We start from the raw sequence: 25,830 nt of genomic DNA on the forward strand, positions 1-25,830 counted from the left end.
CCAGGCACCTTTAGTCCAGAGAAAGAACCCTCTAGGTTCAGGCTGGAGACAGAGCCCTCCAGCTGTGGAAGCAGCCCAGGCTTTGTGCTGCCCCCTGGTGGCATCTTGTGAAGGAGGGCAGGGCACTCAGCTATTGGAGTTCAACTCTTTCCACAAACAGCTGGCAGGCCGAGGGCCAGGGAAGGGCAGGGTCCCACTCAAGGTCAATGGGCTGTGGAGGCAAGGCAAAGCTAGGCTTAGTGGGCCTCCCTCCCACTCACTGTACCCAACCATCTCCCTCCGAGTCTCCTCTTTCCCTTTCTTCGTGGCCCGCCCGGGCTTAGCAGAGGCACCAGGCTCAGAGAAACTATGAACTGTGTGGGCTTCTCTGGTGGGCCAGTGGTTAAGATGCCATGCTTCCAGTGCAGGGGCATGGGTCCGCAGTGCACGGATAAAAATAAATAAAATAAAATAAAGAAGACTACTAGCTGAGAGAACAACTCCAAATTATATTTTATTTATATAAAAAGGGCGTATTTAGCAAAAGACACACTGAGAAAAGAGTTGTTATGGCCCAGGAGAAAAGGCAGGGAGGCCATGGGCCGAAGGCCCTGCTTGGGGAGAAGGGGTCTGGGCAAAGTGGATAAAAGTCCTGGGTAAGTGCTGAGCGGTGGGGGCCACAGAAAGGAGGCAGCTCCAGTTGATCAACACAGTTGGCAGGTCATGGGTGAGACTCACAGTGACCTCGCTGCTAACTCTTTCGGGGTTTCCAGTTAGTGCTGCCGACTGGAGTTAAGAGCCACCTCACTGGTTCCTGGAGGGGACCCACCAAAGGACACAGGACAGGAAGCCCAGGACGGGAAGTGCAACTTGGGGTGAAGGCCAGGGAGAAGCAGGTGCTCTGCAGTGGCCAGGAAAGGTCCAGAAGCTGAGGTGGAGTCGAGTCCTGTTACGTGCGGGCGTTCCGCTCTGTCTCTGCCAGGCACTCTCTGACGAGGGCCCGGGCATGGATGATGCCTGGGGTGGGCATGGGCAAGTAACATACAGGATCTCAGCGACCCTCCACAGTCCCAGGTCTGCCCTCCAGAGGAAGACCCCTCCCTCACACCCCCTTTCCTTTCAGTGAAAGGGACTATAATCTAATGAGGGACTCAATGACATTAGAGGTTTAGACATTAACCAGCAAATTTACCCCGCTGAAATACAGCATTGGATAGCATCACCAACTCAATGGACATGAGTTTGAGTAAAGTTCGGGAGTTGGTGATGGACAGGGAGGCCTGGTGTGCTGCATCCATGGGGTCGCAAAGAGTTGGACACAACTGAGTGGCTGAACTGACTGACTGAAATACAAATTCCCTGTCCTTCCTTAGAAACTGACTCAATTTCAGTTCAGTTCCAAAGCCTCTCTGGATAGTGATCCTGGCCCTCGTCTAGGCTTGGCTCAGGCGGCCTCCAAGTCTTTCCTTCCCTACCTTGTGAAGGGTTGTTCAGTGTTTGTCTCCTGGCCTCACTCACCTCTCTTCAGGCGCTCCATGGCGCTCTTGCTGCCAGCATAGGTGGGCCGGATCTCTTTGCCCATCTCTTCTATGACAGATAGCAGGTCGGTGTAAGTGCTCTGGGAGCCCTGGGCGCCAGGTGGTTTCATTGCCTAAGTCAAAAGAGAACAGGGCAGTGAGTTCAGGCCAACAGGGCACCTCCAGTCCTTATCCCACAGGCAATCCCTCAGCTCCACTCACCTGCACATAGCCCATGGAGGGAGGTCCAAAGTCATTAAACAGTGGTCTGAAAGGGGCAGCGGCTCCCGGCACAGAGCCCGATGGTGATGGGACACTTCCAGCTGCAAGAGGAGCAAGTAAGCGGTCAGCGCGGGTCAGGAGCGCCTCCTCCCGGCGCTCCAAGCCTCGGACTAGATTCGCCCCGATTCCCTCCAAAGGCACGCTCCATTCCAGGCCGCTAAACTTCAGGACAAGCCCCCTCCCGCTGCACTCAGCCAACAACCCTTACGCGACCACGCCCACTTTACAGGCCAGCAAACTGAGGCTCGGCGAGGACAGGCGGCGGGCCTAGCACACTGCAGAACTCGGGCCGTCTTCTCTTCGGAGACCTTGACTGCCCGGGCAGGCAAGCAGGGATGGAGCTGGGTCCTCACCTGTCGGGACCGGGGTGCCGGGCCCAGGCGTGCTGGAGCCGGGGGTGCTGCTGGGGGCGGGGGCGATGGGCTTGTAGGACATCCCCAACTCCTGGGTGCGGCGGACGCCGGCCGGCCGCTCCTCCCGGGTTGGCTGCCTGGCCTCTGAGCCGCGTTCTGATTGGCAGGCCGGCAGCACGCCCCTAGTAAATAGAGCTCGGGCCGGAAGGGCGGGCGGGCACGAACGATCCTTCACTCCCGATTGGCGCGCGGAGATGTCACTCGGCCCTCCTTATTGGCAGAGACCGGCCCCAACAGGCCGCAACCGCTGCTGATTGGCCTCCGCCTTCCGGACCTCGCACCTGTCTGCTTCGGATTGGGCGGTGGCCGACACCCTCCACAATTGGAGAGTTCGCGGCCCGGGGCCGGCGCGCTTTCAATCCGATTAGTCCTCAAGCCTAAGGGGCGGGGCTTCGGCAGCCTGAGAGCTGGGTCTGGTCCGCCGCGGTTCGCGCCGAGCTGGGCTTCCCCGGCGCGGGTGCCGCCCTCGCACCTCACTCACGTTGCTTTGTACGTCAGCGTCCCGCTGCCCCGTCCCGGTTCGGCTGGGCTGTGGCCGCCGCTGCCGTCACCGCCGCGGCGCGCGCGCGCGCGCGCCTGTCCTCCGCTCTGGGTGCCGGAGGACGCAGGGCTTTGACGTTCCCAGCCCCGCGCCCCACCCCGTGCGCTTTTACGTCACCTTTCACCGGTTCCACAACCTGTCTCCGATTCGCGCATGCGCCCTCCCCGAGGCCTCCCCGTATGTTCCCATGGCAACGGGTCCTGCACCTAAGCGGGTGATGCGCCTCTCCTTTCCAATTGCCTGGACCTCGGGTCTAGGTTGGTGTAAGGTCCAACGGAGACTTCAAGGACTCCTCAACCTGCCCCATCCCCCCGTCTCAACCCCACCAAATCCCCATGCCAGTGACTCATAATGACAATCGCAGGAACAGCTCACCTTGAACACTTAAACTGCCCTCTTGCCCTCAATTTTTCCCAGCATCAGGGTCTTTTCCAGTGAGTCAGTTCTTCAAATCAGGTGGCCAAAGTATTGGAGTTTCAGCTTCAGCATCAGTCCTGCCAATGAATATTCAGGACTGATTTCCTTTAGGATGGACTGGTTGGATTTCCTTGCAGTCCAAGGGACTCATAAGGTTGTGGGGATTAAATGAATATTCATAAAGTGTCTACTGTTTCATTTTCCTTTTTCCTATCCATATCTCCATTCAGATCCCTCCCCTCAAATCTCATTCCTCACAAACCTGGATCTTAGACTCTCCTCCAAACATTAACCTTTTTCCTGAGACGACGACTCCTCAAAATCTCATCCCCCCCGCCCCCTGCCAGCTCTGTAGATTTTTTTCATGCCCAGGACATTGTTTATTCATTCAACAAACATTGTCTCACTCCATCTCAGGCCTTGTGCTGGACACTGATGGAAATGAACTAGTCATGGTTTCTGTCCTCAAGGAGATCCTAGTCTCAAAGAGAGACAGACAGGGAAGTAAAGCCACACAATAGAGTAAAACAGTGTGGATTCCTGGGACAAGGAATTCCAGAGGGACAATTCCTCTGGAATTCAGAGTAAGGGTCCAGCCTTGTGACATCACAGAAGGCTTCCAGTAGAGGGGGCTTTCAATAGGTGAGTCAACAAAGAAACAGATGTTTTTATACAATGGACTCTTATTCAGGAATAAAAGGAAATTATCTACCCACAAAAAGACACAGACATATTGCTAGGTGAAAGAAGTCAGTCTGAAAAAAGACACATGCAGTATGATTCCAATGATATGGCATTCTGGAAAAGGAAGACTTATACAGAAGGTAAACAAAGTAATGGTTGCCAGGAGTTGGTAAGGGGTAAAAATGAATAGGTAAAGCATAATCTGGAAATTGGAAATGAGTGGAGCCCATAAGAACAAAGACAAAAAGCACTCCACCCTAGTTGATGATGTGGTTTCCCATGGGAGTATGGGCTACCAATTCTCAATGTCGGAATGAGAAGTTACAGGTAAGTAAGGAGGAGGAGGAGGATGCTAGAATGATCCATGTGGTAATGGACTAGAGTTGGAGATACCAACAGGAACTCATGTTTAGCTTGATATAAATACAGTTGGTTATATGCAGAAATACTTAAAATTTTTTATATCCACATTAGTGTACATATATATATATATATATATCCTCATTCTATTAGCTTAGAGTGCCTAGAAGCAACTTAACATCCGGATCTTGGTTTCAAATACCATTCTCCAATAAAATGAAGCAGAGTTCCTTGGAGAAATGGTTGACTCTAGGACTGGGACCGGAAATATGCAAGATAATTCTGGAACAGCTAGTAGTGCTAGAAAGTAAGAAAATGCTAAAACAAAACTCAAAACTCCCAAACTCAAGCCACTACAGTGATGGGGGCATGTCAGAGGGGCACAGGAGCCAAATGAAAGAGCTCTCAATGGCCAAAGATTGAGCACTTTGAACAAGAAAATCAATAAAATAGTCCTGGATTATAACTTGTATAAAATAAATATGAGTCCATATTGATATAGAAAAGAGTGAGCAAATAAATAAATGGAGAAAAGACAAATGGACCTTTAATAGGACTGACGTGATAGGAGAAAGAAAATGAAATGAGTAATTTTACAGCACAGAAACCTGACAGAAATGCTACATTCAGCCAAATGATCAATGTCAAAATCAATAATGATGTCATGTTGATAATATAAATAGTATATGTCGGGATGAGAACGCCATTCTTTTTTAAATATTTATTTGGCTGTGCTGTCTTAGTTGCAGCATGTGGAACCTAGTTCCCTGACCAGGGCAATTGAATCCCAGCCCCCTGCACTGGGAGCCCAGAGTCTTAGCCACTGGACCACCAGGGAAGTCCCAAGAACCCCATTCTAACTGTGGTAAAAACAAACAAATCCCAGTTTAGAGACATTCTAAAATACCTGACTGGTATTCCTTAAAACTGACAAGATAATTAAAAAAGAAAATTCTGTAAAACCATTACAACCAAGAGAACCCTAAAAAGACATGATTTCTAATGTAAATGGTGTCCTGGAAGGCACTCTGCAACAGAACAAGGGAAGAAGAGATGAAATCTGCATAAAATATGGTCTTTAATAATAAGGCGTCACTATTAGTTCTTTTGGAGAAGGCAATGGCAACCCACTCCAGTATTCTTGCCTGGAAAATCCCAGGGATGGCGGAGCCTGGTAGACTGCAGTCCATGGGGTCGCGAAGAGTCAGACATGACTGAGCGACTTCACCTTCATGCGTTGGAGAAGGAAATGGCAACCCACTCCAGTGTTCTTGCCTGGAGAATCCCAGCGATGGTGGAGCCTGGTGGGCTGCCGTCTATGGGGTCGCACAGAGGCGGACACGACTGACGCGACTTAGCAGCAGCAGCAGCATTAGTTCATTGGGCTTCTCTGTTGGCTCAGACTGTAAAGAATCTACCTGTAATGTGGGAGACACAGGTTCAATCCCTGGGTTGGGAAGATCCCCTGGAGAAGGAAATAGCTACCCACCTCAGTATCCTGGCCTGGAGAATTCCACAGGCTGCATAGTCAGTGGAGTCTCAAAGAGTCGAACACAACTGAGCAACTTTCCCTTTCACAGGTGTTCTTGCCTTGAGAATTCCATGGACAGAGGAGCCTGGTGGGCTGTGTAGTCCATGGGCTTGCAAAGAATCAGACACGCCTGAGTGACTTTCACTTCACTTCATTAGTTCATGAGCAGTGTCAGAGGTACCATTCTAATGTAAGATGTTACTAGAGTGTCGTGGTTCATTCCGTGTGTCGATCTGACTGGGTCATGGGGTGCCCAAGCCAAAGGTCCAACATTATTTTGGAGGGTCTTGAGGGAGCATCTGGATGAGATGCATTGCATCTGAGTACTAAGTAAAGCAAATGGGTCTTCCCAGTGTGGGCTGAGTGAGATCTGAATGGAACAAAAAGGCTGAGTGAGGGGGGAGTTTTGCCTGCCTGACCTTTGAGCAGGGTCATCAGGCTTCTTTTGCTCTCAGACTGGAACTTCCAACATCAACTTTTCTGGGTTTGGGGGCCTTTGGGCTCGGACTGGAACTATATCACCAGGTCTCCATATCACTAGCTTGCTGACTACAGATCTGAGGATGGCTCAGTGCCCATAACTGCCTGAGCCGATTCCTTAATAATAAATACCTTTTTCACTGCCACATCTCCTATTGGTTCTGTTTCTCTGGAGAGCCTTGACTAATACACGCGAGAAACCGGATGTGAGGTATTCATGAGCTCCCTGTCCTGTCTTCAATATAATTCTGTAAACCGGGAACTATTCTTAAATAAGTGGATTAATATCTTTATTGGGATGATGGTTACCTGGCTGCATATGCATGCAAAAACTCACTGAACTGTACATTCATCCATGTTACTGCATATACATTATACTCCAACTATTTAAAGTGAAACTGAGACTTCTCTGGTGGCTCAGAGGTTAAGAATCCGCCTTCCAGTTCAAGGGACATAGGCTTGATCCCTGGTCGGGAACAAAGATCCCACACACTGCAGGGCAACTAAGCCTGAGCACTGCGTTCCTGAACCTGCACGCTCTAGAGCCCGTGCTCTGCAATGAGAGATGCCCCCACATGCTGCTGCAAAGACCCAGTGCAGCCGAAATTAAAAATAAATAAATATATAAAGTGGACTTAACGTAAAAATCTCAACTGACAGCTTCTCTTGGAAAACCAGGAGAACCTGTAGCTCTAGCCTACACGGGCAGCAGTCAGTGGAGCTGGAGGGCAGGTGCCCCCTTTAGACGGAGGACGGGTTCTTGGCTCCACATAGTTGTCATCTGCTTATTGGTCCTTCTAGCCCTGGTCCCTGCTTCAGCTGTGTCTGCTTGGAACTTCTGGGCTAACAGCCTTTTTGGGGTGGGAGGGTGTGTGGTGGATTTGGGGGAGCTGTGGGCACTGCTGATGCCAGCAGATACAAGGCAGCCAATTAAAACCTCCCCACCAACCGTCCCCTCTCCCCGGTTCCAACCATAGCGCCTACCAAGCTGGGGCCAGTGGGAGGCTGACCTTGAGCAGGGTCTGCTCTTCCCCTGGCCCATGTCCATCATTCTCCTCAGCCCCTGCAGAGGGGACAGATTTCTTTTCGGGCAGCAATGCCATCTGTGCTTGCCGGTGGAGGGTAGGGGGAGGGAGGGAGGACCATGGCTCCCAGACAAGCTGCAACTCCCCCCTCATCCCCAAGCCTGCCAGATTGGCAGGAGAGATCATCTAATTGGGGATTAAGGATTAATTGTGATCTGCCAGGCAAGTGGTGCTGAGGCTGCTGCAGCCAGCCCTGGCACCTCGGTGTCCAAGATCCAACTGAGCAAGGCGCTGGTGGCAGGCTGCCTGCTCTGTCTCAAGGCCATCTTGCTGGCACAATCACTGAAAGCTCCTCCCCTTTCTGGGCCTAAAGGTCAAGTTCATCCTTCCTCCCAGCAGGTGGGAATGGCGCCTAGTCATACAAGGCTAGAAGAGGCCTCAGCCTGTCCGGGGTCCACTCCGACCTGAAGGCGCCCTTTCTGGTTGGCACTGTGACTCTATAGTCCCCAGGCCTGGCTGAAGTCTCCCTGATGCTTCTTCCTAACGTGCGTGACTGTGTGCCAGTTCCTCATCCTCGTGGAGCCTTCCAGTGCCAGGCACAGGGACTGGATCAGCCCAGGGGGCAATGGGGGACCCAGTGGCCAGTTTCTGGATAGAAGTGTGACAAAACACAAACGGCATTTCAGAAAGAAAAATCTGGCAGCACGTGCTGCACGGCCGGGAGCAGGGAGAGGGCAGTGGAGCTGGGAGGACTCCCGCACATTGCTGAGACCTGGCCTCCCAGGTCCCTCAATATGGAAAATGGGGTTATGAAGACCATGGCAGGGCTGGACTGAGGAGCTGTGTTATTTGGTTTCCCTGGGAGGCAAACACCAAGATGAAGTTCGGAATGTGAAAAAGAGGAAGTGTGATGAAGAAGGACTGGGCAGAGAGTCGCTGATTCGGGGCTGACCTGACCACACCTCGGCTAACCTAGAGGGAAGCTCGGAACAGAGCCCATCTGTGTGCTCGGTCAGTGGCTGCAGGCTCCAGGGAAGAGTGAGGCATGTGCCCAAAGGCTGAGATATATCCTGAAGGGGCCTGTCAGCTCCCTCACCCCCTGCAGCCCACCAGCAAGTTCTTTCTTGCAGGGAGCTCTGAGCTGCGCCCCTCTAAGAGGAAATGGGAAGGAGCTTGGGAGAAGCCCTTAGGCACATGGTCTTCGGTTGTAACCTTGGATCCAGCAGGAGCCCTTCACAGGGTGAGGGGCCACCATGCACCCAGCTCTGGGAGAAGCAGGTTGGGTTTACTCATCTGGGAACATTTCCCAGTACTTGTTCTGGGCTGGCTGCAGGATCCAGGGAGGGCCCCTTACCCACCTAAAGTTCACAATCGAGAAGACTTCACTTTGGGGGCCAAATATATGGAGGATGAACAAGTGAGCAGTGGAAGCTGTGTCCCTAGCTCGAAGATGCTTTATTGTCAGAGAAACAGAGCTGGGCAAGGGGGCTTGGTGGAGGAGTAGGGTGGGGGTGTTGCAGGCAAGGGCTGTGCTCACAGGCCAGGGAGGGAGGAGAGGGGGAGGGGTCCCAGCTGGAGGTGAGGGGCTCCAAGAACACACTGGCAGCCAGTGGCTCTGGTCCCAAGTCCTGTCTGCTGCTTCCAGCTTCTGTGCAGGCTCAGCGAGACATCATTCGCACAAACTCTGCCAGGACAAAGCCAACATTTCAGTCTGCTCTCTGGACCTCGACCCCCCAGAGTGAGGCGAAGATACTGACTTCGAGGTGGGAGGGAGTGTGGTCAAGGGCAGGGCCTACGACGGAGTCCCCTGGATTTGGTGGAGAATAGGCCAGGAAGAGGGGCTTTGTCTTATGGGAGGGAAAAAATCTTGTAACTGAACCTACTTTCCTCTTTGCTTTGGCTGCTATGAAGCTCGGGAGCACTTTTGGGCCTACCTTGGAGAATTTCTACACACTGACTTTCCTTGTGTGTGTTTAGTCGCTCAGTTGTGTCTGACTCGTTGTGACCCTATGAACTGTAACCCGCCAGACTCCTCTGTCCATGGAATTCTCCAAGCAAGAATACTGGAGTTGGTAGCCATTGCCTTCTCCAGGGGATCTTCCTGACCCAGGGATTGAACCCTGGTCTCCTGCACTGCATGCAGACTCTTTACCGTTTGAGCCACCAGGGAAGCCCTGACTTTCTGTGAAAGTGAAATCCGCTCAGTTGCGTTCTGCTCTTTTGGACCCCATGGACTATACTGTCCATGGAATTCTCTAGGCCAGAATACTGGAGTGGGTAGCCTTTCCCTTCTCCAGGGGATCTTCCCAACCCAGGGATCGAACCCAGGTCTCCGGCATTGTAGGTGGATTCTTTACCAGCTGAGCCACGACGGAAGCCCACGAATACTGGAGTGGGTAATCTTTCCCTTCTCCAGCAGATCTTCCCGACCCCAGGAATTAAACTGGGGTCTCCTGCATTGCAGGTGGATTCTTTACCAGCTGAGCTATGAGGGAAGACTTTACTTTCCTTGGCTTCCTTTTGTTATTTAATCCTTGTTTTCCCTCTGTTGGGAAGGGGTAGGCTTCCTGGATCTAGATGCTGGCTCCATCCACTTCTTTTGCTAAGCACCCTCGCTTCCCTAAGAACCAACTTTTTCCTCCTTATGGGGTTAAGCCTGGCTTCCTCCCAGGTTCTCCTGATGGTTAGTCGGGAGAGGAGGTAGGTGTGCTTAGCACAGAGCCTGGCACACACACAGCGCTTGAGGCTCTTCCTCTGTGAAAACTCCCGCAGGGTCCGCGGTGCTGAGCGTGGAGGAACGGTGGGCGGTACCTTCGAAGTCCACCAGGCCGTCCCCGTTGAGGTCAATGTCGCGGAGGATCTCGTCCACCTCCCGCTGGCTGAGCCGCTCTCCCAGCAGGGCCTTCAGGGCCGCCCGGAGCTCACCCAAGCTAATGCAGCCGTCCCCGTTGGTGTCGAACTGCGGCGACACCGGGTCACGGATCGAGTCATTCATTCCCGCGGCCCCTCCCTCGCCGCCGACATGCAGGCCCCGCCCGCGCCGTCCCCGGGGACCCCACCTCCCGGAAGGCGTTCCGCAGCTCCCGGACGCCGATCATGTCCGCGGTCTCCGCCAGCAGCTTGGGGCCCATCAGCTCCACAAAGTCGTCAAAGTCCACCTTTCCGCCACCTGGGGGCCACGCCCATAGAGACCCGGAACCATCAGAGACCCCTGCCCAGCCCTGGCCTCCTCCGCCCTCTCCTCCTGGCCTGTGTCCCTCTCCCCGCCCCACTGAATGGGCCTTTCCCTCCTTCTGTGTCTCCTAGGCTGTGTCTCCTGCCGGCTTCCCTTCATTTTCCTGAAGAGCTCAGTTGGGCTCAAGTTCCTGGCTCCAGTGACCTGGCTGTGCGACCTTAGGCAAGTCACCGGGAGACTGTGGCTGTGTGCTAAGTCTCTTCAGTTGTGTCCAGCTCTTTGTGACCCCATGGACTACAGCCCGCCAGTCTCCTCTGTCCACGGGATTTCCCAGACAAGAATACTGGAGTGGGGTTGCTATGTTCTCCAGAGGATCTTCCCAACCTAGGGTTTGAACCCCGGTCTCTTAAGTCTGCTCCATTGGTAGGCAGTTTCTTTACCACTTTGCCCTCATCTAAAAAGTGGGCATGCTAGCCCTTGACCCACCCACCTCACGGGGGATGGTGAGATTCTCTGGAGGCAGAGAGCTTGCTGTGAGAATGACCAAAGTCCCAGGTTCTGGGAGCCAACCTGTGTAGACACCTCGGTTCCCTGGGCTGCCCGGCTGCCCTGACCGTGGTCATGGCCTCTGGAGAACTGGGGGTGGGACAGGTCTCAGGCACATACTGATTTGCTGGGAGATCTCGATGAGCTCCATCTCAGTGGGCATGTAGCCCAGCGTCCGCATGCAGGCCCCCAGCTCCCTGTAGCCGATGTAGCCGTCTCGGTCTCGGTCAAACTCCTGGAAGGCGGCCTGCAGCTCTGCCAGGCAGGGCAGGGTCAGTCCTTTCCGCACGTCCCCTGGGACCCCAGCCTGGATTAGACCTTCTCACCTCGGTCCTGTCATGTCCATGCTTTCTAAGCAGTTGTTTCTCTTTGCTACCCTAGGGCCTTTGCATACGCTGTTCCTTTCATTCCATTTAAGGGACATCTGCTCTGTGCCAAGCACTGCTCTAGCTACTGGGGATGTGGCAGTGAAGAAAGAAAAAGATAAGGGAGAGAGAGAGGGAGGGGAAGAAGGGGAGAGAGGGAGAAAGAAAAGAAGGAAGGGAGGAAGGAGAGAAAGAAAGGAGAGCGTGAAGGAGGTGAGAAAGAAAGAGAGAGGGAAAAACAATCCTTTGCCTCATGGAGCTCACATTCTGGAACATCCTTGGTCTTTATGCCACCTATTCAAAGAGGTCTTCCCTCTCAATTCAGTCCTCTGGCTCCTTTGATCACTTCCTTGAGAGCGCATAGCACCATTTGTACTGGCAGTTGACCTGTTGACATCTCTCTCCAGAGGATACAGGCCAGATCTATCTGGTTGGCCACGTTTCCCAGTACTCAGAACTGGGCCAGGCCCACAGTGGGCACCCAGGAAGTGTTCGCTGGATGAATAAAAGGGGACCATGTCCTGCCTGGCAAATAGAACCAGGAGACTGACAGCTGGGGGTTCTCTCAACCCCACCCTGCTCAGTCTGGTCCCCGTCTTCCCGCTCGGATCCCCTCCAGCCCGCTTGCTCCCAGTTCTTCCTGGAGACTGCTCAGACCCCCACCCAGTGCCCCCCACCCTGGAAACTCTAGCTCTTTCCCCAACCCTTTACCTTCAATCTCCTCTGGCCGCAGCTCCCGGTCCTGAGGGAAGACAGAAGAGTTACGAATTCCCTGCACAACCCCCCAGGTACCTGCACCTCCTCTTTCTTGTTCTCTTGGGGCCCCTACTCAGCCCCACAACATACAGGCACTCCTCTTCTCCCACCATTCATGCTGATGGGCTGGGCATCTGTCCCCTGTGCCCCGCTCCTGGAGCTCCATTAGCCAGAGGTGGAGCTGGGGTTGGGCAGACCCTCCAGCTTGGCCATGGGGGCATCAGTGTCACCGTGTCGCTCTTGTTCTCTCTATTCCTCTTTGGGGGCCCTGTCCCCTCCCTGCCTGTCCCCTTGGTGGCTTCTGTCTCTGCCGTTTCTCTGAGTCACTCCCTGCCCCCCTCTTCTCTCTTTCCTGGCCTGTTTCCCCAGGTCCCCCTCATATTGATCTTCTGTCTGTCTCTCCACGCCTCTCTGTCCCCCACGTCCCTAGATCTGTGAGCCTTTGCTCTGACATCCCCACTCAGTCCTCTCCCCCCCACTCAAGGAGAGGCAAAACGTGGGGGCAAGGGTAGGGACTAGAGGCAGGCAGGTGGTGGCCGTACATACGAGCTGGGTGGCGGCGATGCTGGGCCGCAGAAAGATGCAGGCGGGCCCCACCACGCTGCTGAGCACGGAGTAGCCCTGGACGCCCGGCCAAGGGGCCCCCGGCTCCTCGGGACTGGGGCTGGGGCTGGGGCTGGGGCCTAGGCCATGGCGGGACCCCCCTGGGGGGGAGCCAGGCCACTGCCAGCGGTCCTGCAGCAGAGCCAGCCATGAGCAGGGGCAGTGACCCCTCTCCACCCTCACTTGCCAGCCTCTCCCGTCATTAGAACCCAGCACAGGACAGTGGAACCTCACCATCAACACTCTCGACTAGAAGGGTCCACTCCCTTACTGTTCAGGGGGGCAAACTGAGGCCCGGAAAAGGGGCAAGGCACAGGGCCATGGTCACTCCAGAGGGCAAGGGCAGCAGCAGGAAGGGGGCAGTTGAATGGGCAGTTGGGGGGCCTGACGAGCTTGGCAGCAGAAGGCCCAGAGGTCTGCAGGAACCAAGACTACGATGGGTCAGAGTCTGGGGTCTGCCAGGGAAGATCTTGGTCAACAGTGGTGGGCGCCAACCCCTTCATCCCCCTGCTGTGCCCACCTGTAACCCCAGTCAGGCCCTGCCCACCCCATCAGACCCTTTCAGGGTCCAGCCCAGCCTCCCGGCCTTGGCTTCTCCCCCTTAACCCTCCTACCTTAGGCGCCCGGTGCCGGGGCCGCTTGGCACAGTTTCCCATGGGCCCTTGAACCATGCCAGGCCTGGAGTCCCAGGGGCAGCCCAAGGCTGGGCCTCAGAGGATGCTGTGGGCTCCCACCGGCTCCCAGTGAGAGTCTGAGATCACTGCAGGGGATTTTCCGAGGGTTTTGTGGGGAAGATCGCTGGCGGGTGGGCAGGCGGGGAGCCCGGGGCACAGGGGCTTGGGTCCTAATCTGGGATTATCTCTGAGCATCTCTGCTGGTGAGGGTGGCCACTTGGGGCGCAAGGCCCACCCCCGCCCGGAAGGCACAGCTTCCCTGTGCTCACTCCTGAGGGTCTTGCAGACACGCCTTCTCCAACATTCTCTCCCCCCAGCCCAATCTGGAGAGATTTAATGTCTTCAGAAGCAGGGCCTAGACCTGGGAGGAGGAGGCCAGGTGCCTTGATTGCCAGGGTGGGCTGGGTCATCTCTCCAGGGAAAGGCAGACCCAGGAAGCACCTGCCCCTCCCTGCTGAACCCCTGCTGTCACCTCAGAGCATCCGCCCAGCCTGCCTGCCCTCGGCACCCCTGCCTGGACCTGCCCCGGCCCCACTATTTAAGCGAGGACCCAAGGACAGCTGACTCTGGGCTCTGCTGGCTGGAAACAGGGCTCAGTGATGGCAGAGGTTGGGGGGGATGCCAGCCACCCTCTGGGCAGCTGAGTGGCTGCTGGTCCCTTCATCAGAGTGCATGTCTGAGCTCCCCTCCCTGGGCTCAGCCCTGGGTTTGTCCTGTGGGGCCCCAGCTAAGGCGTGGGGTCCCCGCTGTTCCCTCACGGTGCCCTCAGCTGAGGATGACCCCACACCCCGGCCCCCTTTACCTGCCCGTAGGCGGCCTGCACCTGAGCCTCCAGTTCCCGGAGGAGTGCCCGCCGCTTGGTGGCTGCTGGGCTGGCAGGGGCCCGGCTAGGCCCTGGCATGACTTCAGAGGGGGTGGGGTCCCCCGTGGGGAGGCTGCCATCTGCTGGGCCCCGGGGAAGAGCCATGGAGACGAGTGCTTGGCACCTCCTGCCGTCTGAGGGGCACTTTCCCAGGGCCTGCGGGAGGGTGGCCTTGTGGGCAGCTGTGGGGGTGGTCCCTGCAGGGTCCCTGCTATTCTTCCTGTTTCCGGCTCCAGGGGCTGGTGGGCCCAGGCCCTCCAAGAGCCCCATCTTTCCTAGCCCCCTGGACCCCTCACACAGCCCCTCCCTGGAACCCTGCCTCGCCACCCACTGCGCTCAGGCTGCCACAGACCGTGCCCGGGGCTCCTCGCATCCCAGCGGCCTCTCTGCCCATCTCCCCATATGCCCCACTGCCTCTGAGTCTGTGTTGCTCTCTGCCCCTCCCTGGCCCCTCTGCTCCGGGGGTCTCTTTGTGTCTGTCTGACTTGCTGTTCTCGCTCCGCCCCCTGCCCCCTGCTGACATCTGCCCAGCTGTGTCCCTGTGGGTCCCTCTGCCTGCTCATGCCCATCTCTTTGTCAGTTTCCTCCCTCTGTTGGGTGAGACGCTTTCCCACATCGGTCTGTCCCTCTTTCTGTCTGTGCATTCTTGCTCTTCCTGTTCTCCGTAGGATGCCCTCTCCCAGGATGGCTCCTGGACTCTGGAAAGACCATCCCCCTAAGCCCCATCCCAGATCTGCCCCCTTTCCCCGACCCAGAGCCCTGGGGTATCTCTGCACTTGTCCACCACCTCACTTCCGCCCACACCGCCCACCTAACCTGTGCCGACCTCCAACTTCCTGCTTCTCGGGGAGAAGGGTGGGGGTGGGCCAAGCAGCCTGCAGCGGCCTCTTGTGCGCCCCTCCCCCCAGGTTCTGCCCCCCAGCCCACTTACCACCCAGCTGCAGGCTCTTCACCTCCCAGAATGAGGTCAGTTGTCCTGCCCCGGCCCTGCTCCGGGCCCCTCATGATTTATTCACCTGCCCCCCGCACCGGCCTTTGTCCAAGGGAACCAGATCCCACCAAGCATCTGCCACCTGAGCTGGTGGCGCTGGCCTCTCTTGCCACAGCATGGCCATCCATTCATGTCTTTCTTTTGCAAACACCAAAGGTCTGCTGGGACCCAGCCTCGGGCCAACACGACAGAGCCCATCTGCTCTGAGGGACCTGCTTTCAGGCACATCTAATTCAGAAAAGGGCCAAGAGACAGTCTCCAAGTGCTTTGGGGCAGGGACCTAGGCATCAGGAAGGCTTCATGGGGGAGATGGGCGGATAGGCAGCATTCTAGGCGTTGCCCACTGATGTTTACCTGGGTGAGTCCCAGGGTCCCTAGCAGGGACCAGCTGTGAACATGGGGTGTTCCAAGGCGCTAGAATCCAGCAGGGTCTGTGGGTGGAGGCCCTCAGGAGGGAGGAAGGGCTTGTAATCCCTGCAAAGGCCGCAAGAGGTAGGAGAAAACTCCCAGGAGACTCGATTTCACCAAATGTTTGTGGACCCCCTGCTGTGCGCCTTCCTGGGACTTCCCACCTGGTTTGCACCTTCAGCAAACCCAGAGCCGCTGTGGAGGGGTGAGCGCAGGGAAGGGCCGGACCCGCTGTCAGAGGAGGAAAGTGGGGACCTTGATGCGATAGGGGCTGGGGAAGTGACCTGTGAGCCGAGACCAGAGGGATGTTGACAGTGACCGCATGAAGGGGGGTGGGTGGACTTGCAGGCAGAGGGAACAGCCTCCACAAAGCCCTGAGTGAATCTGAGCAAAGGCCAGGGTTGAGAGGTCAGTGGATGCCGGCCGGTAGTCAAGGGTGGCTCACTGTGACCATTCATGTTGACCATTTGAAGGCTCAGCTTCAGCACCCTTCAGTCTCTCTGCACTCTGGGTCACAGTTCCTCCCAGAGGCCAGGTGTGCACAGCATCCCCAGCGGGACTGCAAACATCCCTTAGAGAATTCTCCTGTTTTCTGCATGGTCTTAGAATGGACCTGCAGGCCTGGGGTCTCCCCTGCATTTGCTGTGTGACCCTACACAAGGTATTTCACCTCTCTGAGTCTTACTTTCTTTACGGAAAGTGGGTAAGAAAGTTTCCTTCTCTGGAAAATAGGGGTTGACCTAGTATTTGCCTCATGGTGCCTTTGTGAAAAATTAAATGGTAAAAGACCAATCAGGTTCCTGGCATGTTGGAAGGGCTCAAAAAACTGTGGATGTCACATGAGATGAAAGAATCCATATCCAAATAACCTCCTAAGAAGGTGGGGAAGTGTTGAGAAATGTGTCCCAAAGTATAAGCCAAAGAAGTGGGGACTATCACTGGTCAGTGTATGTGGGCTGGAAGCATTTTCAATGAAGAAGCAAAGCCTTCATGTCTGGCTCCAGGGTCCAAGATGACCAGGTGGATCAGTGGTGGACAAATGAATGGATGGATGGTTTGGTAGATAAGTGAGTGGTTGGACTGGTTGCCAGATGATTTGATGGGTTTGAATGGTTGGTGGTGGGAAGGATGAATAATTGAGAAGCTGGATGGATAGACAAACATGGATGGAAGGATGAATGAATGGACAGGGGGATTTATAGTTGAGTAGACAGATGGGAAGTTGGATGAATGAATGGATGGACAGTTGGGTGACTGCATGGAAGGATGGGTAGATGATTTGATCAGCTAATGGTTTCACAGACAGATGGTTGGTTGGATGGACAGATGGGTGAATGAAAAGATGGAGGGACAGGCAAGTAAAGGATGATTGTACAGGTAAATGAGTAGTGGCTGGGTAAATGAGATGGTGGGTAAATGGACAGGTAGATGTTTTGATGGACTACTGGTCTAATGTTTGGTTGTTGAATGGCTGAATAACTGGGTGAAACTGAAAGTCGCTCAGTTGTGTCTGACTCTGTGACCCTGTAGACTATACAGTCCATGGAATTCTCCAGGCCAGAATACTGGAGTGGGATCCTTTCCCTTCTCCAGGGGATCTTCCCAACCCAGGGATCGAACCCAGGTCTCCCGCATTGTGGGCGGATTCTTTACCAGCTGGGCCACAAGGGAAGCCCAAGAAATACTGGAGTGGGTAGCCTATCCCTTCTCCAGAGGATCTTCCTGATCCAGGAATCAAACCAGGGTTTCCTGCATTGCAGGTGGATTCTTTACCAACTGAATAACTGGGTAGATGGGTATATAGATGGACAGACAGATAAGTGGAGGCAGAGAGATGGCTGGGTGGATGGACTTGCTGTTGAAGGTCTTAGATTCTTTAGTCAAAGAGTTCACTAGGGTAAAGACCATATTTTACTTGTTTCAGTGTCTTCCCTTATGTCCAGTCCAATCATTGCTGAGACACACTAATCAATGTGTGAATAAAGACCTGTGCTTGGGGACTTCCCTGGTGGTCCAATGGTTCAGACTCTGCACTACCAATGCAAGGGGTGGGAGTTTGATCCCTGGTTGGGGAACTGAGGTCCCACATGCTTCACAGCACAGCCAGAAAAAAAAAACAAAAAAAGAATCTCTTAAAAAAAAAAAAAGACTTGTGTCTATCTCCTCCTACTCTGAGTTGAGTTGTGATTCCCCTAAAGGCAAAGATGATGGTTCCTTCTTTACCCTGTTCCCCACAAGCCAAACCCAGGCATGGTCAGTGGTAAGATATCACTTAAGACATATACACACTCACTAGGATAGCTACAGTGAAACAGACAGACAGTTACAATCATTGGTGAGAATGTGGAGAATTTGGAACCTTCATAGGCCGCTGCTGGGCTTATACAATGGTGCAGCCACTTTGGAAGAGAGTTTGGCAGTTCCTCAAAATGAGTTACCACATGACTCAGCAATTTCACACTTAGGTATATACCCAAGGGAATTGATAAGTTCACACAAAAACTTGTGTGTAGCACTGTTACAACTTTCATAAAGTGAAAGTTGCTCAGATGTGTCTGACTCTTTGTGACCCCTGGAATTCTCCAGGCCAGAATACTGAAGTGGATAGCCTTTCCCTTCTCCAGGGGATCTTCCCAACCCAGGGATCAAACCCAGGTCTCCCGCATTGCAGGCAGATTCTTTACCAGCTGAGCCACCAGGGAAGCCCAAGAATACTGGAGTAGGTAGCCTATACCTTTTCCAGCAGATCGTCCCACCCAGGAATCAAACCAGGGTCTCCAGTATTGCAGGCAGATTCTTTACCAACTGAGCTATCAGGGAAGGTGTTACTCATAACAGTAAAAAAATGAAGCAACCCACATGTCCATTAATACATAAATGGGTAAACAAAATGTGTATGTTCAGACAATGGAATATTATTTGGCCATAAATAGAAATGATGTCCTGAACCATCCTACAACATAGATGAAGCTTGAAGACATTATACTAAGAGAAAGCAGCCAGACGTGAAAGGCCACATCGTGTATGATTTCATTTATATGAAATATCCTGAAGAGGCAAATCCATAGTGACAAAATAGATTGTGTGCGTGCGTGTTAGTCGTTTAGTCGTGTCTGACTCTTTGCGACTGTAGCCCACCATGATCCTCCATCCATGGGATTCTCCAGGCAGGGATGGCAGGAGGGGGAATGAGGTGTGATGGCTAATGGGTCCAGGGTTTCTTTTTGGAGTGATGAAAATGCTCTGGAATTAGTGGTGATGATCACACAACACTGAATATACCAAACCCCACAGAACATACACTTTGCAAGGGTGAATTTTGTGTACCAATAAAGCTCTTACATATACTTTAAACCCCACCAAAGACAGGAGCTGACATATACATGGACTGGAGGTGGGGGATGGACACAGGAAGCTGCCGGCCCCATGCAACTGGAAAAGCTGTGCTCTGGGCCTCAGAGGAAGAGGCCCCAGGGTGGCCACAAAGCTAGACCACAGGCTGGGCTGGGGGAGCCAGAGGACTGTGGGTAAAAGCAGTCAACAGAACACTGCAGCATGGTGCTAAGGCCTGCCCAGTGGGCCCGTCATGACGGCTAGGGTGTGAGCTAGCAGGAGGCCTGCTGGCTGGCAGGGTGTCTCCAAGCTCCCAGGTGTGTGATGCTTGTGCACAGAAGGAGCACAGGTGTGCCAGGCCAGAGCGGGTAACTGAGTCTTTCTGAGCCTTGGTGTCCTCTTCTGCATAATGGGAACATGAGCCCGTCCCTCCCAGGCTGCGGTGGAGATAACATGAAACCATTTATGCAGAAGCTCTTTGTAAGCTGCTAAGTGCTGGGCAGATGTTCCTGCAGCTGTGAGTCAGGGATAGATCCCAGCTCTGGGGCCACCTCCCCCACCCACTCCCAGACCCAGGCAGCTGTGGGCTCCACAAGGCTCAGGGATGCTCCTAATCGGGCTTGCCTGGGGTTTTCCCATGCTCGGGCTGGGTACTTCTGCACCTGGGGAAGGACAGCCTCCTCTTTCGGGTGGCTCTGTTGGGAAAACCAGGCTCAGTCAGGCGCCAGTTTCTAAGGAGGACCCCACCCACCGCCACCCCCAGCTCCAGGAAGGGGCAGCCAGGAGAACCGGGCTCCGGGTGCAGATGGGCCCGTAGGGAGGCTGGTACAGGCCCCGCCTGGAAAGACACAGCCCTCCCAGGCCCAGAAAGTCTTGCTCACTCCAGTTCATTTGTCTTTCCATTCACCTGTATCCCTTCAGCCTGTATTTGAAGAGTACAGAACACTTTGTTGTTGTTTAGTCATTGATTTGTGTCTGACTCTGCAACTCCATGGACTGTAGCCCACCAGGCTCCTCTGTCCATGGGATTTCCTAGGCAAGGATACTGGAGTGGGTTGCCATTTCCTTCTCCCGGAGATCTTCTGACCCTGGGATTGAATTCATGTCTCCTGCACTGGCAGGCGGATTCTTTACCACTAAGCCACCTGCGAAGCCTCTTACAGAGCCCTTGCTGCTGCTGCTGCTAAGCCGTTACAGTCATGTCCAACTCTGTGAGACCCCAGAGATGGCAGCCCACCAGGCTCCCCCGTCCCTGGGATTCTCCAGGCAAGAACACTGGACTGGGTTGCCATTTCCTTCTCCAATGCATGAAAGTGAAAAGTGAAAGTGAAGTCGCTCAGTCGTGTCTGACTCTTAGCGACCCCATGGACTGCAGCCCACCAGGCTCCTCCATCCATGGGATTTGCCAGGCAAGAGCACTGGAGTGGGTTGCCATTGCCTACTCCAACAGAGCCCTTAGATGTAGTCAAACAACAAGGCCCTGCAGAAGACAGTGAGGGTTGAAAGTGATGCCCTGAATCGAACCCGACGTATTCACTAGCCCTCTGACCTTGGGAACATCACTGTGTGCTTCAGTTTCCTCCTTGGTAAAATGGGATCTGAACAGGACCAAGTCTTAGGGCTGTAATAGGCGTAAATTTCTCAGCGGCAGCCCTCAGTCCCTGAGGACTTTTGCTATTATTATAAAGGAGAGAGGCTGCGGAAATGGGTGTTTATTGAAATAGCATTCATTCAAGCAAAAAGCATTTATGGAGCACCTACTGTGTGCAGGTGCTGGGGCACTCAGTCCTGGCCCTCTGGGGGCCCTGAGGATGCTGTGTTCAGGTGCGGTGAGGAGGCGGGTAGTGGCGGCCGGGTGCTGAGTGTGGGAGCCTCTTGTAAAACCACTGCGCAGCAGGCAAGGTGCACGGCTGCGGAGAGCCGGTGGGCCCCTCCGGCCCGGCTTCACCACACCCACACCTCGCCCCAACCCAGATCCGCTCGGTGACTCGGCGGATTCCCGGGGTGGGGCGCCGGGGGTGGAGCAGGACCTTAAATATACGGCCTCCGGGTCCTCCCCACTTCCTGCCACACTTGAACTCCGCCGCCTCCAGTGAGTAGGGTCTGGACCGGGTGGGGGAAGGGGCCGGCCGGGCCACCCCCTCCCCGGGCGGCCTGACCCCCGGGCTGCCAGCCCCTGGGGGTCCTTCCTCCCGCATCGTCCGGTCTGTCTGCCTACCCTAGTGCCGCCCTACACCATCGTCTACTTCCCGACCCGAGGTGCGGCCGCTGCTCCTTTAGGAGGGCGAAGGGCCTCCGGCAGGACGCGCAGTCTGGACAGAGCCCGAGGCAGAGGCGGGACCCCGGGGCGGAGGCGGGACCCCGGGCGGCCGGGCGGGGTCGCGGACTGGGGTCCCGCCGCGGCGTCGTTTGTGGGGGCGGGGGTCCCGCGGGCGGTGCGCTCTATTCCTCCCTCTCGGGTCCCTCCCTGGGACGAAGTGGGCTGGGCCTCCCACCCTGTCCCCCTGGCCCAGACGCTGTGGGGGCCGGGGGCTCCACTCTTTATCCGCTGCATATCTTCTCAGCGGGCTCAGAATCTAGTCTGTGTCCTGTCTCCACATCCAGCTCCCACCCACTCCTGACTTCCCCAGGGGGCTACTGCGAGGCTGGGGTCTCTGCCCACCCCCACTGCCCCATCCTCCCCTCCCCCAGGGCGCTGCGAGGCCCTGCGCATGCTGTTGGCCGACCAGGACCAGAGCTGGAAGGAGGAGGTGGTCACCAAGGAGAGCTGGCTGCAGGGCCCACTCAAGGCCTCCTGCGTGAGTGATGGCGCCCAGACAGGTGGGGCAACCCTTGAGGAGGGGGCAGCTGAGCTCAGTGTCCCTCACCAAGCCGTGCCCCACCCCTCCCAGCTGTATGGGCAGCTCCCCAAGTTCCAGGACGGAGACCTCACCCTTTACCAGTCCAATGCCATCCTGCGACACCTGGGCCGCTCCTTTGGTGAGTCCTGAGGCTGAAGGCAGCCCAGTCCAGGAAAGCTCCTTAAGGGTCCCCCCCAGATGTCCTGGGAACTGGTCCTATGGCTGGGCCCAGGCCAGATGGCCCTAGAGGAAGGGGCAGGGCCTGGGTTAGGAGGGCTCTAGGTTTCAGAGCTGGGGCCTCCAGTCCCCCTGGGGCAGGGACCACATGGCTTGGGCCGGCAGCCCTCCTGGGTTCATTGCTTCCTGGGTGACAGCTCAGAGGTGGTCACTGGCCACCACATGGTACATGCTGCTGTAGTCTAGAGTCACTGTGGGTGTGACCAGGAGCTTCAAGGCCGGTCTCCTCCTGCCCTAGCCTCACCTGAATCTGCAAAGCCTGGTGCACACAATGAGCAGGCCTGTGGCCTTGTTTCACGGGTGGCAGGAATGTGGCTTCGGGAGGTGACTGCCTCTTTTTCAGCCAGCTTGGGGGGTGGGGGGTGGGTACAAGAGGATGCGGGAAGGGGATCCCACATCAGGGAAGTCAGGGAAGGGGAGTGGGAACAGGCAGTCCCAGGCCCACCCTGACTTCTTCGAGAGCCAGGGTGAGAGGACGGAGGCCTCTAGTGTAGCCTGCCTCTCACTGTCCCGCCCCATGCAGTCCTGCACTCAGAGGGACATGCCAGTCTGCAGAGCCGAGTTCTGGCCAGGCCCCACAACCAGGCACCCCTCAGGCCTGGGGAGGCACGATCAGAGCCTGGCTGGCCCTTGCAGGGGGACAGCTTGGAAGAGGAACTAGGGGCGGCTTGGGCTGGGAGTTCCCAAGTCCCAGGGACCAGGGTCTGGTCTCAAAGACGAGCACCTGGGCTCCTGCTGGGAACGTTCCTTGGGCTCGTGGAGACGGGAGTGGCAGAATTGGGCAGAGCAGACCCCTCAGTGCAGGGGACCTGGGTGCCCAGACCTGAGACCTTCAGGTTTGGGGGGAGAGGGGAGCACTGAGCGGGCCGGACCCCAGGCCAGACAGAACCTGACCCTCTGCCCGGCCGCTGACGCAGGGCTCTACGGCACAGATGAGCGGGAGGCAGCACTGGTGGACATGGTGAACGATGGCCTGGAAGACCTCCGCAGGCGCTGCGGCCACCTCATCCACCACAAGCGTGTGAGCCGCCAGGGCCGGCGCTCAGGGCTGGGGCGGGGAGGCTGCCCGGGGCCAGGCCCACCGCGGACCGCTGCGGGCATCACTTCCTTTCACAGGAGGAGGACAAAGCCCAATATGTTCGGGAGCTGCCGGCGCACCTGAAGCCTTTCGAGACCCTGCTGTCCCAGAATCAGGGGGGCCAGGCCTTCATCGTGGGCGACCAGGTGAGCACTGGGTCCAGCCATCGGAGGTCCATTTCTCAGATGGGCAAACCGAGGCCCAGAGCAAGGCCGTGACTGGCTCCCTGGAGCAGCCAGTGTTCTGCCCCCACAGCCGTGCCCCCTCTCTCCTGATCCCACTCAGGCCCTCCCACCCCCTGCCCTGCAGATTTCCTTCGCTGACTACAACCTGCTGGACCTGCTGCTCAATCATCAGGTGCTGGTCCCTGGCTGCCTGGACCCCTTCCCCCTGCTCTCAGCCTACGTGGCCCGCCTCAGCGCCCGGCCCAAGCTCAAGGCCTTCCTGGCCTCCCCAGAGCATGTGAACCGTCCCATCTTTGGAAGCCGCAAAATATGAGCCCAGCCTCCCCTGGGAGAGGGGCTGCCCTTGAGATGAATAAACACAGTGAGAGGAAAGCTGTGCTGTGGTCACTGAGGGACCAGGTGGCCCTTGGGGATCCCCAGCCCTTCTCAGACTGTCTCAAAGAGGATGAGGGCTGGGCTGGGCCTTGAAAAAGCTTCAGGCCCTCAGAGCTGCCAAGACACAAAGAGGAGTTCCAAGTCCAGAGAGGAAGGTGAGATTCCACACCTCCAAGATCCCACCCTGGAGGGCCACCTGCAAGAGGGGGTTGACCTCCCCAGGGCTGCGGCAACCTGGGAACCATCTCCAGCTGAGAAAAGGGCCGCTGTGTAGGGAATGTGCAGTTCCTGACAGCTGTGTGATGGGTCTCTGCACACTCCGGTGCTGTGCACATGCGCCACTTGGAGTGACACACACACTCGAGTGTTTCACACGCGTGTCCATGTTGCCCGTTCTCGTGTGTCACCCACGGTCACCCCCAGGCAGTGTGGCAGGTGGCCAGCAGGGCCCAGGTCTATGGCTGAAGACAGTCCTGGGAGTTCTGGGCACGCTGTGCTGCTTGGGGACCTGGGAGGGGGTTAGTCAAGGTCCTCCAGCTCCTGGGGCCTCTGTCAGCACCCCCTCCCACCGTGGGAGCGCCCCACCACCTGCCCAGGCCCAGCCCAACTCTCCTTCCTGCAAGGCTGTGACCGCTCAGCCTGTCCCGGGCCTCCTGCTGCTCCTGGAACAGTGTGGAGGCAGATAATTCCAGAAGGCCTGCATTCCCAACAGAGAGCTCTCATGGCTCCTCGCTGCTCTCCAGGCAGAGTCCTCAGAATGATGAGCCTGCCTGGCCTTCCTGCATCTGAATTCTCTGGTTTCCAGCCACCTGGTTCACCCTTAGAGCTGCTCTCTGCTCTCCAGACAGCCCACCTCTCCTGCCCCTCCCTGCCTTCGTCCTGCTGATGACCCACTTCCCTGCCTCCACCTACCCTCCCCCACTTTCCCCACCTCCCCCCACAGTTACACCCCTCAGCCCTCTCCCAGGTTCCCTGGGCACTTCTGCCTCTCCACTCTGTGGGGTGTGGCCTGCCCAGCTGTCGCCCTTCCAGCCCTCCCCCTGTGAGGTCAGAGACCGGATCAAGTTCATTTCCGTCTCCCCCGGCCCCAAGGGAGGTACTGCTGACTCACCTTTGTTGTTGCTCATTTGTGTCCAACTCTTTGCGACCCCATGGACTGCAGCACTCCAGGCTTCCCTGACCTTCACCATCTCCCAGTTTGCTCAAACTCATGTCCGTTGAGTCGGTGATGCCATCCAACCATCTCATCCTCTCTCGTCCCCTCCTCCTTCCACCCTCAATCTTTCCCAGCACCAGGATCTTTTCCAGTGAGTCAGTTCTTTTCATTAGGTGGCCAGAGTATTGGAGTTTCAGCTTCAGCATCAATCCTTCCAGTGAATATTCAGGCTTGATTTCCTTTAGGATGGACTGGTTTGATCTCCTTGCTGTTTGAGGTACTCTGAAGAGTCTTCTCCAGCACCACAACTCGAAAACATCAATACCTGTGGTGGTGGTGGTTTAGTCACTAAGTCGTGTCCAGCTCTTTGCGACCCCATGGACTAGCCCACCAGGCTCCTCTATCCATGGGATTCTCCAGGCAAGAATACTGGAGTGGGTTGCTATTTCCTTTTCCAGAGGATCTTTTGAAACCAGGGAGTGAACTCAGGTCTCTTGCATTGCAGGCAGATTCTTTACCATCTGAGCCACCAGGGAAGCCTGTAACCTCCTTTAAGACATGCCACAAGTTAGGATTCGAACCTGGGCTCTCTGGTCCCAGAACCTGTGCTTGTAACAACTCTCTCAGCTTGAACCACTATTTTTTATATCCTGGTCCAGGGTGACTGCAGTTACCAGGTACCCTGCGAGCTGGTAACTCTGTTGACCCCTTCCCCCCCTCAATTATATGGAGACAGGAACCCTAACAGGTTGGGCTTCCAGCCTTTCGGGGTCGGGGTGGAAGTGAAACTGGTTCTAGTTTAAAGGCTGAATCAGGAACTTCCCTGGTGGCACAGTGGACAAGAATCCATCTACGAATGAAGGGGACATGGGATTGATCCCTGGTCCAGGAAGACTCCACGTTCTGAGGAATAGCTATGCCTCTCTGCCATAACTACTGATGTCCACACACCCAGAGCCCATGCTCTGCAACAAGAGAAGCCACCACAGTGAGAAGCCTGTGCACCGCAGTGGAGTA

General features: G+C 55.8%; 3 protein-coding genes across 4 annotated transcripts; 1 reads left to right on the plus strand and 2 right to left on the minus strand.

Annotated features, from left to right (window-relative positions):
• Positions 1 to 468: 468 nt before the first annotated feature.
• Positions 469 to 2,797, minus strand: CDK2AP2 (cyclin dependent kinase 2 associated protein 2). Of its 2 annotated transcripts, none has more exons than XM_015103216.4 (4): positions 2,132 to 2,797; positions 1,719 to 1,819; positions 1,498 to 1,630; positions 469 to 996 (listed from the first exon to the last, which is right to left on the minus strand). In XM_015103216.4, the coding sequence occupies exons 1-4, from the start codon at positions 2,211 to 2,213 to the stop codon at positions 929 to 931; spliced, it is 384 nt and encodes a 127-aa protein (XP_014958702.2). In that variant the 5' UTR covers positions 2,214 to 2,797; the 3' UTR covers positions 469 to 928. The 2 variants fall into 2 exon arrangements, with proteins under 2 accessions (XP_014958702.2, XP_011957577.1); XM_012102187.3 differs by having other exon boundaries at positions 1,987 to 2,293.
• Positions 2,798 to 8,667: 5,870 nt separating this feature from the next.
• On the minus strand, positions 8,668 to 13,438 carry CABP2 (calcium binding protein 2). The gene is made up of 6 exons (XM_060404327.1): positions 13,289 to 13,438; positions 12,027 to 12,057; positions 11,071 to 11,205; positions 10,289 to 10,398; positions 10,041 to 10,188; positions 8,668 to 8,913 (listed from the first exon to the last, which is right to left on the minus strand). The coding sequence occupies exons 1-6, from the start codon at positions 13,343 to 13,345 to the stop codon at positions 8,888 to 8,890; spliced, it is 507 nt and encodes a 168-aa protein (XP_060260310.1). The 5' UTR covers positions 13,346 to 13,438; the 3' UTR covers positions 8,668 to 8,887.
• A 7,563-nt stretch (positions 13,439 to 21,001) lies between these two features.
• Positions 21,002 to 23,654, plus strand: LOC101120874 (glutathione S-transferase P). Its single transcript, XM_027959471.2, has 7 exons — positions 21,002 to 21,034; positions 21,166 to 21,201; positions 21,634 to 21,740; positions 21,834 to 21,921; positions 22,937 to 23,040; positions 23,136 to 23,243; positions 23,407 to 23,654. Coding segments are annotated over exons 1-7 (633 nt in total). The 5' UTR covers positions 21,002 to 21,033; the 3' UTR covers positions 23,596 to 23,654.
• The last annotated feature ends 2,176 nt before the right edge of the window (positions 23,655 to 25,830 follow it).

The sequence above is a fragment of the Ovis aries genome, chromosome 21 (assembly GCF_016772045.2).
Source record: "Ovis aries strain OAR_USU_Benz2616 breed Rambouillet chromosome 21, ARS-UI_Ramb_v3.0, whole genome shotgun sequence".
In the NCBI taxonomy this organism is placed as follows: domain Eukaryota; kingdom Metazoa; phylum Chordata; class Mammalia; order Artiodactyla; family Bovidae; genus Ovis; species Ovis aries.

Excerpts from the sequence above, each read along its gene's own strand:
- CDK2AP2 (XM_015103216.4), bottom strand. The coding sequence starts at position 2,213 with ATGTCCTACAAGCCCATCGCCCCCGCCCCCAGCAGCACCCCCGGCTCC. Across the intron at positions 1,820-2,131 it reads CGGCACCCCGGTCCCGACAG|CTGGAAGTGTCCCATCACCA; the intron begins GTGAGGACCCAG and ends CTCCTCTTGCAG. Across the intron at positions 1,631-1,718 it reads CCTCCATGGGCTATGTGCAG|GCAATGAAACCACCTGGCGC; the intron begins GTGAGTGGAGCT and ends CTTTTGACTTAG.
- CABP2 (XM_060404327.1), bottom strand. The coding sequence starts at position 13,345 with ATGGTTCAAGGGCCCATGGGAAACTGTGCCAAGCGGCCCCGGCACCGG. Across the intron at positions 10,399-11,070 it reads CGAGATCTCCCAGCAAATCA|GTGGCGGAAAGGTGGACTTT; the intron begins GTATGTGCCTGA and ends CGTGGCCCCCAG. Across the intron at positions 10,189-10,288 it reads TGCGGAACGCCTTCCGGGAG|TTCGACACCAACGGGGACGG; the intron begins GTGGGGTCCCCG and ends GTGTCGCCGCAG.
- LOC101120874 (XM_027959471.2), top strand. Across the intron at positions 23,041-23,135 it reads ACCTCATCCACCACAAGCGT|GAGGAGGACAAAGCCCAATA; the intron begins GTGAGCCGCCAG and ends TTCCTTTCACAG. Across the intron at positions 23,244-23,406 it reads CCTTCATCGTGGGCGACCAG|ATTTCCTTCGCTGACTACAA; the intron begins GTGAGCACTGGG and ends CCTGCCCTGCAG.